Source organism: Solea senegalensis, linkage group LG11 (assembly GCF_019176455.1).
Source record: "Solea senegalensis isolate Sse05_10M linkage group LG11, IFAPA_SoseM_1, whole genome shotgun sequence".
NCBI lineage: Eukaryota > Metazoa > Chordata > Actinopteri > Pleuronectiformes > Soleidae > Solea > Solea senegalensis.
In genome coordinates, this window is record NC_058031.1 from 2870420 (window position 1) to 2883381 (window position 12962).

The 12962-nt window shown below is 38.6% G+C and overlaps 1 protein-coding gene across 1 annotated transcript in view; it reads right to left on the reverse strand.

The window, feature by feature from the left end:
* Positions 1 to 12148, reverse strand: part of ift122 (intraflagellar transport 122 homolog (Chlamydomonas)) — a 36724-nt gene extending 24576 nt beyond the window's left edge. The window contains exons 1-10 of the mRNA XM_044037391.1: positions 11988 to 12148; positions 8653 to 8719; positions 8471 to 8555; positions 8299 to 8377; positions 8134 to 8210; positions 7062 to 7128; positions 6832 to 6978; positions 3334 to 3409; positions 2243 to 2434; positions 283 to 421 (exon numbers count right to left, since the gene is read on the reverse strand). Of these exons, the coding sequence (XP_043893326.1) occupies positions 283 to 421; positions 2243 to 2434; positions 3334 to 3409; positions 6832 to 6978; positions 7062 to 7128; positions 8134 to 8210; positions 8299 to 8377; positions 8471 to 8555; positions 8653 to 8719; positions 11988 to 12031 (973 nt within the window). The 5' untranslated portion in view covers positions 12032 to 12148. The remainder of the gene's footprint in view (positions 1 to 282; positions 422 to 2242; positions 2435 to 3333; positions 3410 to 6831; positions 6979 to 7061; positions 7129 to 8133; positions 8211 to 8298; positions 8378 to 8470; positions 8556 to 8652; positions 8720 to 11987) is intronic.
* Positions 12149 to 12962: the final 814 nt, after the last annotated feature.

The following is a 12962-nucleotide window of genomic DNA, read 5'->3' on the forward strand; positions in this document are numbered from 1 at the left end:
GCTCGGGCCACGGGTTTGAGACCTCTGATTTAAGGCATATTAAGCAATGACACTCTACTGTTTTTTCTAGTATGTTTTAGATATTTGATGATCAGAAATGTATCTTTATTGATTTAGATTTTTACTACTGTCATTTTTTGCGGTTGAACATGATCTGTCAACATCCAAAATATTCAATTTCCTTGAAATATGAAAGGCTTTTTAACTGTCAACTTGTCACATAATAATCTGTTATTCGGAGTGCTACTAAAAGAAGCCCCCGTCGCTCAGACAAATCTGTACCTTTTTGTTCCGTGATGAGATGCTGGACAATGACATCCGTCATGCTGTCTCTATAGGCGTAGCGATCTTTGTAGAGTCCGTGAACTGTGCTGAAGATGAGCTGATAGCAGGCGATGGTCCCATCCTGGCAGCCCAACACCTAGAGAGACAACAATGTAGCAGCACATCTTATTAACACGTCTAAGAAAAGACTGCGAGAGCTGCTGTTGAAGCATCAACATGGTAGAAGCGAGAGAATCTGCCAACAACCAATTTGCTCTTGCATGCCTCATCATGTTGAGTTAAATATATTGAAATGAAAGTGCTTTAAAAGGTGTTACTGTACATTAAAATGATGTGTGTATGAGTGGAGCTAAAGAAGGGGCTGTGTTATCAGATCATAAGAGTGTCAGGTCTGAGCTTTAATCAGTGTACGTCACAAAGGGCCTCATTCACAAACACAGCATATGTTTGACACACAAATCTGTGCTCACAAATCTGGGATTCATCAAAGTCCTCTGATTTAAAACGTTTCAGACTCTGTAAACAAATCTAGAACTTCCTCAGACCATGTGCTGGAAAATGTGAACACACGTACACCCTTTTACCTAAATGTATGGTCCAGTTATATATTTTTTTAAAAGGCGTTAAAAGCCAACAATGATTGAATTAATTAATACATCCTTATCATAGCTTTTCATAGTTGACGATGAAGTTTAGGAGAATGTTCATATCTCCACTCCTGCATCATCAAGGCGTACAAATTGTAAGTTTAGCCCAATACATTCAGTTTTTGCAAGCAGCAATGCTGTTTTCATTTAAATTAAATAACAGTTACACTCTATTATCACAGAATTAAAAGCAAATATCATCTTAACAAGAACGAAATAAATGCTCTCTGGCAGACATGTTTTAGTGGAAGTCACTGCTTTCTTAGCTCTCTTCTGTCTCCCATTTCTCCTTTCACCCCAACCGGTCGAGGCAGGTGGCTGCACATTTTTGAGTCTGTTAAAAAGGAGTCTGTTTTTTTGTCTCCCCTGATGCCCAGTGCTTGCTCATTGTGTGAATTGTTGCGTTTCTCTTCTTTCTACGAGATTGTAAAGGTTTTTCTGCCTATGTTGTGATTTGGCACCATCCAAATAAAACTGAACCTCATTCCTTCAAAAGAAATTCCACTTTATGATGCAGCCACATTCTGGGCTGTTAGATCTGCTGCTTCCTTATTTTATCTGGTCTGTAATTTTTTATTTTCTTTTGGCATCAGCGTTGACGTTAAAGCCGTAGTGCGTTAACATCAAACTTTTAAATATCAACAAATATTTGCTGGACAGAAGCATAAATGCTACGCTAGTAAAGCCAGACTGCAGCAAACGGTTGAGACTGCGAAGCAGAGAGTCGTCCTTTCACAAAGTTCTGCAGGCTCACCTGATGAGGGGGGATAGTCTGAGGTCACTGCTAACGCCAAAAAGTACCCACAAAGTTTCCTCCTAAGCTTCTTAGTCCTGATTTGACAGCAACATCTCTGTCACTCAGAAGTGCAGAAGCTCAGTTCATGTCTGCTGTTTTACTTCCAAAACAACTGAGGTTCTAATTTTTATTGTCCAAACCTCCACCACCTCAGTTATTACAACCCATACTTCTCCTTCTTCTTCTTTTTTTTGGCCCTCCAGAGGACACCTGATGGAAATGTGTGGCTTTTGTGGCTTCCACCTCCTGACACAATTATTTTACTCCCTGCTGCTGTCTTCAGTTTTTCCCTGTTTTCACATCGTATTCTCTCAACATCTCTCTGTGACGCTGTAGTTAAACACAGGCGTGGCAGTAGTGATAGTTTAGAATGGGTACAGAGATGAAAATCGTGGCAGTGTGTTTGTGCATGAACAATTCTACACAGATCGGTGAGTGAGACCCAATGACACGCACTCCATGGAAGGGTTGGATAACTTCTGCAGACATATGGCTTCACAGGCTGTGGACCCACCACAAAGTTGGAGTCAGGTTTGACCCGGCACGTCCACACCCAGGCATTCTGCTCTCCGATGGTGCCAAGTCTCACGCCGTCTTTTGTGTAGAGCGAGGACTGTTTGTCGGAACCGCCCATCACTATGTATTCGCCCTTTGAAAAGTAGCTGACGCAACACGGGTCATAGGTGAGCGTCCTGTCTTTCCCAATCTGAGCGAGACAAAGAGAGAAGTGGACATGAAATTCAGAAATAAAGGAAAGTATTTCTCGTATTTGTTGCACAGGGACTTGGGCCAACACACATCAAAAGGCCCATAGCAGCCCCTCTCAGTGTTTGATGAAAAGATAGACAAAAAAAAGAAAGTCTTCCTCTGGTTAAAATAGCCTCCATTGTATTATTGTTCAAAGTGCATGTGCACAACATCATATGAGTTCCCCTGCTCAGTGCATCTGTTTCTTCTCACTCTGGGAAAAAAAAGCCCTGCCTCACAATTGGTCGTTGTATTTCTTTTTTCTTTTCTTTTTTTCTTTTTTTTTTTGCAAAACACTTCCTGGTGTTGTAATCAAAACAAAATGCCCACTTACATAGATAAATGGGCTGATGGCAATAAATGATCCAAAGGCAAAATGGCAGAGCGGAGAACAGTGCATATTTGTCTATAATTATTTTACTGCCCACGGGGAATTTAGGAGGATGGCGGACAGCGAGGGGGCTATTAAAGCATAGCAGGATCACTTCCAGTGTACGGTCATGGTTTCAATAGACTCTGACAGTCTCATTACAACAGGACACATAAGTCTTAAAAAACTCTGTGAAGAGGTCCCAATATGGTGGACAGATAGATGGATCCTCGCTCCTTATGGGAGTGATAGCACGTAATGATGGACTGATATAATTTAAAACTCTATTAGTCTTTTGGTTTTACCCCGCGTGTGGTAATGGCCTGTCGTCATCTTAGAGTCTGAAGCAAGGGAGCATTTTTATTGGAATACGCTGCGCTAATGAGACTTTGTATTTATGTTTCCTGCCAAGTTACCCTGCTGTTCGTATCCAGGCAGAAGGAGAGTGATTCAAGAATTCTCTTTTACACGGACTTTGCGGCGCTCACCTGCTTTCCACTGAGCTGGTAAAAGGAGAGCTTCTGACCCCAGTCTGCCACAGCCAGAATGTCGTTATGTTCATCCCTGCGTGGATAAACACAAGAAAATTCATTTTAAAAGGCACAAATTCTGCATGGTAGTAACTAGTTCTACTGTTCTGAAGAGTACAAGCCAACTGATGTGGGCTTTTCTATGGCTGATTTTCTTTGGCCCATATTTCTTTTAGCCGGTTTTCCTCCATCTACTAAAATATGACTATGAATTGACTCCTCTTCCGTCCTCCTTAGTCAGGAGTGTCCTTCACAGCTGCGAGGGTGACTTGATTTGGAGGGACACTCGATAGGGAGTCATTTAGAATTGGGCCACAGTGTTAATGAGAGCTAAATAGCCTGTTAATTAAGACTAATCCATTTCCTCTATCTACCAATGAAAAAGTAAAAATGCACTTTGTTTTTAACTATTTACTTACTTACTACTTTATTTAGATATTAATGGGCAGGGGCAAATGCATTTAACGTTATTCTGTATGAAACACAAAACAGATGTCATGCATACAGGGCTCCTAGCCAAGGCTCATTTGCAACCTCTGTCTCTGGTTAGGTATTTACTATAAAAACAATACAAAAATGTAAAAAATACAAAAGACATACACCAGAAGCAAAAACACACATCATACAAGGGCAAGCAACTAAAAATACTGTACAATACTACTACCACTACTGTAAATAATGATTGTCTTCATTATTGACTAATCTGCAAGTTGTTTTCTTGATTAAATGTTTAGTTGACTGGTCCATACAAATAGAAAATGCAGTGTATTAAAGCTTAAAAGCAAAGAAAGCAAAAAATACAGTATACACATCAAAGAAGCTCAAATCAGAGACTCAGAGACGTTATTAAGGAATAAAAAACCCACTCAAAATGATTCCTCAACTATGAAATTGGTTGATGATTAATTTATTAAATTGAATAATAATCAATAAATCTATTTGTATCTTTAAAGGTTACATTTACACACATTACTCAGTTATAAGCTAAATGAATTCGCTCATCCATTTAAGAAAAGCCGGAAAGCAGCTAATAACCTTTGATCATGTTACTTTAATTAAGTCGTTTTCTGTGTACTTGTACTTCGTAGAGACGTTTTTAAAACCTGTAATTTTACATTTACATCATTTACTTCCGTGTGTAGTCAAATTTAAAGGGAAAATGCAAGAAAACCCTTTGGTTTATAGATTTTCAAAATGACCGACGTTCACGTTTGTTGGTTAAAAATAGAACGAAGGTCAACGCAGTCCACAATTTCTGCCACCTTGAACAGTTATATTGTTTGAACATGTTTTATGAGACGGTCTGCACTAAAATGACACATTATACCTCCATGTATATTTTAAATGTCTTGTGTCACCTTGTTTTAGTTTGTTATGACACTTTACTTGGTAGAGGTGTCCCTTTAATAAAAAACTAGATGGAGATTTATATTCCAACACAAGGTCAAACAGTAACACAGAGTTACTTTACTTTTGTACTTTTTTAGTTGTATCATCTCATTTCTATCCCTTCTATACCTTGTGTGAATTATGGGCGCTACGTATGACGCTTCCTGCTGCTGCTGCTGCTGCATAATCTGTTTCCAAGGAAACTGGATGCTATAACCATGAGAGCAACATCACCTGTATCACCTCAAACAGGATGGCGGGATCATACCTCTTTGACAGTGTTAATGTAACACTAAACGTGTCAAATTAACACTCATTTTGTTTAGGACAAGATACAACTGGGATTTGTGTTAATTTTAACTCATTTACTGTTAACATGAAATGACTTACTTAGTGTTTAATTGACTCTTTTAGTGTTATATAACCCTGACAGCCTGCTTCACTGTGTTCATAAATCACATTAGAACAATAAGGTGTAACAGCGTTTGTATCGCCCAAGAAATAATAGATTTAAAGAATTCAATTCACTAATTTGGTGTTCCATAAACACCGTTAGGGATGGGAATTGGTATTTGGTCAAAATCGCACAAATAAAAATGTAAAATCCAATACAATCGAAAAACTATACCTCACTACGCTGCACAGACTGCAAAGAAAATGGAAATAAAATTCAGCAAAAGCATTTTAGCTGAGTCATATTTGGGCTGTTTAATTCCTCTTTTTGGGAGAACAATATTTGTGACACAGTTGTAGAATTTTGTCTTTGGAATGACTCAGCACAAATGTGTTGTTAACAGCTTCATATGACTTATATCGGTAACGGTAGATAATCAAGTTTGTGATATCGGTATCAGACACAAAAAAGGGGTATCATCTGGTTGTGTGGTATAGATTTACTGTGTATTGTGGAACGGGAGGACGACCTGAAGACGTGTTCTCAGCTAATGTCCACTGGCATATTTAGCCACTTTGACTCTGACGATACAGTCGGTGAAGAGCCAAGTCAAGAGTCTTAGTGTCCCACATCACCATGTTGAGTTTTAGGTGAAATACAAACTGCAGGACACTCATTCTTTGCAAGACCAGTGCGATCCTGCAGCCATGTCACTGCCACCACCGAAGATAACCACAGGAAAGAATTAGCTGTAATCTAACTAGCTTTAATTGTTTAATAAGGTTAGACTGAAAAACGCCTTTGTACACGAGTCAATCTTGAAACTAAATATGGAACTTTAACGAGCTTTGAACACCATCTTCTTCTCATCTTATAATGAGTGTATTTATGTCCGTGGTTCTTGGGCGATTGTAATGTTTTATGTTTGTACTTCTTTCTGTCCCGTATGTTTTTGCAAACAAAGCTGCTGTGATGCAAGATAAATTTCAGGCATGTTCTGACAATCAAGTACTATCGTATTGTATCGTATCTTATCGTATCGTGTTGTATCGTATTGTATCGCACCGTAACGTATCGTATTGTACCGTATCGCATCGCATCGTATCGTATCGTAACGTATCGTATCGTATCGTACCGTAACGTATCGTATCTACTTCCTCTGCTGCTCTGGAAGTTCTACCTATTATCAATAATATAACAGTGCCCACAGAAAAAAACATGAATATATTCATCAAAGTAATAGTACTTTTACATAAGTAGAATATTGTAGTACTCTTTCCTCCTCTGCATTTGAGCCTCGCCTCAAATCCAACCTGTCAGAGCATCCGTGTGCAAGACACTGAACATCGAGCAGCTCAGTTCACCCCACTGACCTCCCTCCGATGACCCCTCATATTTCCTGTAGTGAACCAACAATAACATATCTGGTACATCTAGTTCCTTTTGTCTCATCACTGTCATCTCTTCCCCCTGCACTTGCAGCGTTTCATCTTTCTCCCTTCTCTCTTAAATGAACCTGTCAAGTAGCGGCTTCAGCTTTGCTCCTGTCACTGGATGGAGAGGGCATCAGAGAGGAGAGTCAATGCCGTCACTCTCTGGTTGACCACTGCCACCTGCTGGCCACAAACAAACCAATCACACAAAATGCAATCCCATTTTTCCCCACTACTAACTTTGAAGGGTTCCATGCGATGGACCAGATAGGAGAGGAGGAGCCTCCTGGTCGCTCGATCTTAACCTTCTCCTCTCCGTTCTTGTTCCGTATGCTCACTACTCCATTCATCATGCCGAGGGCCAGATACTGGCCATCATTCGTCCACCTGTAATCAAACTTCGTCGTTAATTGTGTCACATTAAAGATTCACACTGTCACAGGTGGTCACAGTTAAAGACTTTCACTTACCCACAACAGGTTATTTTGCTGCTGACTTTATGTTTGTTCACAGATTTTTGCTCCGGTGACCACAAACCTGAAAATGTAAAAGATCAGTCTTTGCCTGTTGTTTTCTTGTTAAATCAGATATTGTGATAAATGTCAAAAAAAAAAAAAAAAAGGGTTTAATAACATTTTCTTAGACTCTCACACATTTTCCTGAATTACAAAAACATGTCACTAAAGACAAAGGCTGGGGGGTGAAATTTGGTGTCTAAATGAGCCTAAACGTAATCGATACAATACAATGAACCTTAGTTACATTGATACTGAAGAAAATGATACCACGATATATAATGTTACTAAAATAACACCAATTTTAAACACTTTTATCACTTACTGTAAACTTACTTACTGTAACTTACTGTAGTAAAAACACAAATCATTAAAAGCACTGGAACAGAGGCAGGCTCCCTCTTTTTCAAGTAAAATATTAAAAGACTTTCACCATTCGTGATTATCCTGATTAACTAATGGTGAGTGCTTTTTATGGGGTTTTCTTTATCAGTCCACTTAAATATGACAATTAGCAAACTATTCATTTTTTGCAGTTATTTGAAGCTTAATTTTCACTTCTTTATTTATTTATTTATTTATTTTCAGTGACCTCTCACCATCTACCTGCGGTGCCTTTAGCGCCCACACGTTGGACAAGCAATGGTTTACAGTAAGGATGCATCGAAATCCAAAACCGAAACACCGTAAGAAATGATTATGCCAAATCTGTAGCATTGTTTTTTTAATCTAATTGTGTTGTTATGGCTGGGACTGTGTGAACTTGCTTCACTAAAGTCAAGGCATTGCAATTGTATAGATTAATATTCATACTTCAAAGAATAAATCAATTAAGAAATTATGAAAATATTTAGGAGTACAGTCGCACAAAGAGACTTTCCAGCATTAATAGGTGGGAGTACCATGTACTCGCATCTCTTTGGAACCGAGATAAAACAAATCCTTTTTTGTCCATTTTCAGTGCATTTCTAGTTTACAGCACTGTTAATAATAGAACAGAAGAGAATTACACTCAGACATCACTCACCAAAGTCACCAGAGGAGCAAGAGGCCAGTTGGTGAGTGACAGGGTTGTAGGCAACACACTGAATGGAGTCATTGTGTCTACAGAGGATAAAAAATACAGAACGTTGTAAGAAAAACAAACCACAGTAGACACATTAATATAGATTAATAAAAGAGAGGTACATACGTGTATTTTAAAATACCCTCCAGTTTAGACGTCCAGATGATGATGCTTTTGTCCGCTGACCCGGAGGCAAACCTCTTTCCTGCATGGAAATAAAACAGAGGTCAGAAAGGTTACAATGACACCGGAACGACAGGAAACGGGTGTGTATTCACATGACGAGCCACTCGTGTACCATCTTTGGCGTAGGCCACGCAGTACACTATGTCTTTGTGTCCCTTTAAAGGCTGTATGATTGCCCCATCTGCCGCGTCGTAAACCTGGAAGCATAATACGATAAATCGAGATGTTAGAATAAGGTAAAGTATTGTATTCTTTGCATACATGGAGACTTCATTGACAACAGGAAAGTCTTACAAGGACACGAAGCCCTGCGGCGATGATGAGCTGGCTGCCATCTGGCTTGAAGGCAAGGTCATAAACACTGCAAGAGAGACAGAGGGAGAATAGTGGATTTATGCTGACATGTCAGTTGTTTAGTTGACCAGTAGCAATTTCCCCCTCATCGAATTATTCTCCATTTGTGCATGTGTGAAGGAAACAGGTCAAATGTAATAACAATAATAATAATATGTTAAAATATCTTAAAATTCTATCACAATATTCCGTCATTATGTCACAATAATGATCTGTAAGGACATTTTCACAGATTTCCCCCCAAAAAATGTTTCTTTTGATTTTGAATTATATATTGTTCACAATAACAACGTATTTGTAAAATGTAAATAAATAAAACCCATAGAGAAACAACTCACTATAGTGATATTAGGGCATGCATGGGCAAGCTACTTCTTCTTTTTTAAGTAAAACTAATTTTCTATATGCCACAGCTCTAGCAAACAAGATGAAGCTTCTAAAACCTGGGCCTTTTCATCCGTTCTTCAAACTCAGATATTTTTCGGCTGTCTTGCACACACAGCATGTTTGTGATTTATTATCCACAGATTCTTAAAAGGCGCTGCTCAACTACTGTGATGCTGTGCATCTCCAAAAAACACTTCAGTGGATTTTTGAGGTGTGCGTTGGATCACGCTCCGTTTATCTGTCTATGGATGGACTTGTTAATGTTTTCAGTTACTTTTGTTTTAATGTTTTGGGTTTTTCTTTTACTTTTTTTTTTCCCACGCATGCTTTTAAAACCAGCCTGAAGCACTTTCCCAACGTTAGAGACATATGAGAAAACACTGACCTCTCAAAGTAACACCATTATCACCAACGTTAAAATACAGTGGTGTAAATAGTTCGAGCAAAGTCAGCGAATCCTCTGAAATTTACTGTCTGAGTCTATTCTTTCCTCTGTCTGTGCAATGTTTCATCTCCTACTGGCTGTTACAGACCCCAAAGCAGAATATTTCAAATCAAATGCACTTTATTGCTGCCCCACAGGGACTTTTCTTCTTCTTTTTTTTTTGGAAACAAAAATGCTACAGCAGCTGCAGAACAATACACACAAAGGTCAAGGACATACCATACACAGAGTAAAGTATACAGAACAAACTGTATTAAATTAATCCATTTTTTTTGCACCTGCCCTAAAACATTTTAAAAAGGTAGAGACGATTACAGTATCATTCCTGTTGAACACCTGGTGTTCAACTTGTGATTAATTCCTCTGTAAAACCAGACATTAAAATGTTAAACTGGCTGTGTGAGAATAAAGTGCCAGACTAAAGACGCAGGGCTTATTACAATACATATGAAAACTGATTTATTTTACACCTAAATGTCTGCCTATGTGCCAGTCTGATCACATCACCTTCAGTTTTAGATTTTAGATCAACTGTGTGAGCGTCATTTTAATGTCTGGTTACCAATATGACAGTATAAATAGTCAGCATTCTACATTTTGCCCACATTTGCTCATGTTGCAATTTGTTTTGTAAATTGGGCCACGATAGTTTGTCATCGTAAAAAAAAGTGGGTCCCCACATAAATAGTTTGGCAGACACAGCCTTATGTAATATTGCTTTGCAGTGCAGCGGAGTAAAATGTCAACATGATGGAAGCGCTGCTCGCACCAGTACGAGTCTGTGGAGGAAACGCAGCCTCCGAGCCAATATCCTGCACAAACGGTCCACCTGTGTGCTCCATTTTAAATCACTGTCCATGTGAGTACGACTGAATTAAAACTCGCACTTAAAAAGGTCCAGCTTGTAAAATATACGATATTTATCGATTAAATAAGTTTACAATCACCTAGTTGTATAAACTGTTGTTTTTTCATTGATATCAGGGGCTGGGTCAGCTCTACAGTGGTGCACCATTTTGGACCCGTGTGTTTTTACAATGGCCCACAGTGGACAGACTAAACTTAATTTGAGTTTTGATTAGGTTATTCAGTTAAATGAAGGCTGCATGGTTTCTTCAAAACACTCGGGAGGAAATGATGAGGTGAGGGATATTCATGTAATAATAACACTTTCCCATTATACAGTTCTAGCACTAATTGGCTTGACTCTATACAGTTTGGGTATCAGGTACATCGTTTCCCTTACTATAGTTCCCACTCAACATGGACGGAGTCGTCGTCACACAGCTGCATGAAACTTCAGTGATGTTGTGTTATACATGACACAAACACACAAACTAGTGACGAGTAAAGCAGTTGTTTTCTGTGCTCTGAATCATTAGAATCAGTTATGAGAAAAGATCAGTTCAGTACTTTCTACATGACTCCGTCGGACACAGTCACTGAGCTGAAATACGGCTGAACAGGTTGTGATTCATCGCGTGGTCGCCAGCTTTCGGCAGCGTTGTCGCTAAATACACCAGACTCCTCTGTTAAATATTGAGATTTCAGACATTTCCTTGCTAAATGTTGGAGATTAACGCATGTTTTCAGGATTTTTAAGTCTTTTTAACTGATCTAGAGTTCGGCTTGATTCCTGTGTCGGACATCACGCTCATGACTCAGTGGTCAGCAGTCTGTCGACGTCACATTTTAGTATCAACACAGCTCACATGGAACCTCGCCAGAGCAGGTGCTAAAACATTTACCAGGTTCTATTCCTGATGGAAAAGAAAAAAAAGAGTAGACTCGAGCCGCTAGAACCGGAAAATAACTGTTGTTAAATTTCACACACTGTACCTTTAATACTTGACACCATCTGTGCCCTAAAACTGGGACACAGCTGGGGGATTATTGAAAAAACATTTTATATATATATTAAAAGGTTATAGGTTAGAATAATGTTGAAATAACACCCAGCAGTGCAACAATTTTGACAATTACTATCACAAGATTTATTTAATTGGCATGTTTATCTCATGGTGATAAGTACTGATACACAGCACAGGGCGGGTGGTATGATTTGACATTTAATGGACTAAAAAACATTGTTTATTTGAAGCCCTTTTCATGCATCACTGTTTTTAAAACCCAGATTGAACTCATTTCAAAACACAACATGCTATGAAGTACAGCAACTAGCTTAACATTGTTAGCTCATATCTCTTACTGTGTTAACAGGGAGCTAAAACTCTATCTATTAACGTGCGATATTGTGGAGATATACACAAGAAAGTCAAATTGACTTCAAATTCACTGTCATTTGTCAACTACAACGTAATTGCTAAGTTAGCTTGCTAACCCTAGTTTACATAGCAACCGCCGTTGCTAACCACATAGCGTCGCATCCTAGCACCTGGGCCTGCGGCTGCTAGATAACATCCACAAATAGTCACAGTCTTACCATTGGTCACGAATGGTTTCCTTCCACGCAAGAACGGCTCTCATTTCCCCCGTTCAACAAAAACAACGCTGGCGTTTTGTGAATCAACAGGTTGTTTGTTTCATGGATCCGTTTTTCGTACTAAGCTCTTCTCGTGCTCGTTCGCGGTGAGCAGACGCCACTTCTGGGTTGCCAGGTTTGAGTGAAAAGACGCAAGATCAGTGTTAGCTTACACCTATGGCAAGGCTTTTTAACATTTAATGACTCATAATTCAATAATAATAAACACTGACTGTCTGGATTTACCATTACAGATGTTGTGATTTCATTGTGTGACTCGTTTGAATTGTGATTATCTGTGACGTCATTTTTACTAGTCAAAACTGAGATAGCTACTACTTCATTCTGACTTTCTGAAACTTAAATCAATATATCTAAAAGGGACAATGTAGATATCTTCAATTGAGGATAGTTAAAGATATGCTGAACTTGAATTATGACTACTAGTAATAACATTGTAATTATCTGATACTGGAATTAGAGATATCTACAATTCAGTTGCCGCTTGCCATACACACCAAAAGCCATGAAATACAAGAACATAACCAAAACTACAAAATAGTTTGATTTCAGTCTGTTTTAGAATGAAGCAATGATATATATTCAGAATAATATAGCATTAGAATAAGTTACCAGGTTACAGTCCAACTGTCACTAGATATTGAAGAACTCTAAGGCAAGTAACTATTTCGCAAAACTCTAGTCACAAAAATCAGCTTAAAGTGACCTTAATTGCGTTAAACAGTTTAACCAATATGTGGAAACACCTGGATGTGACAAAAAGGTAAGACTGTAAAAATCAACCCAATAAAAACCTAATTTCATAAATTTAGGAATGTATTTGTTTTATGTCCATTTATTTGTGTTATATTAAGAGGGACAGCACATTTAGGAATATCATATAACATGTACAGCAATAATGCCACCAGATAGTAG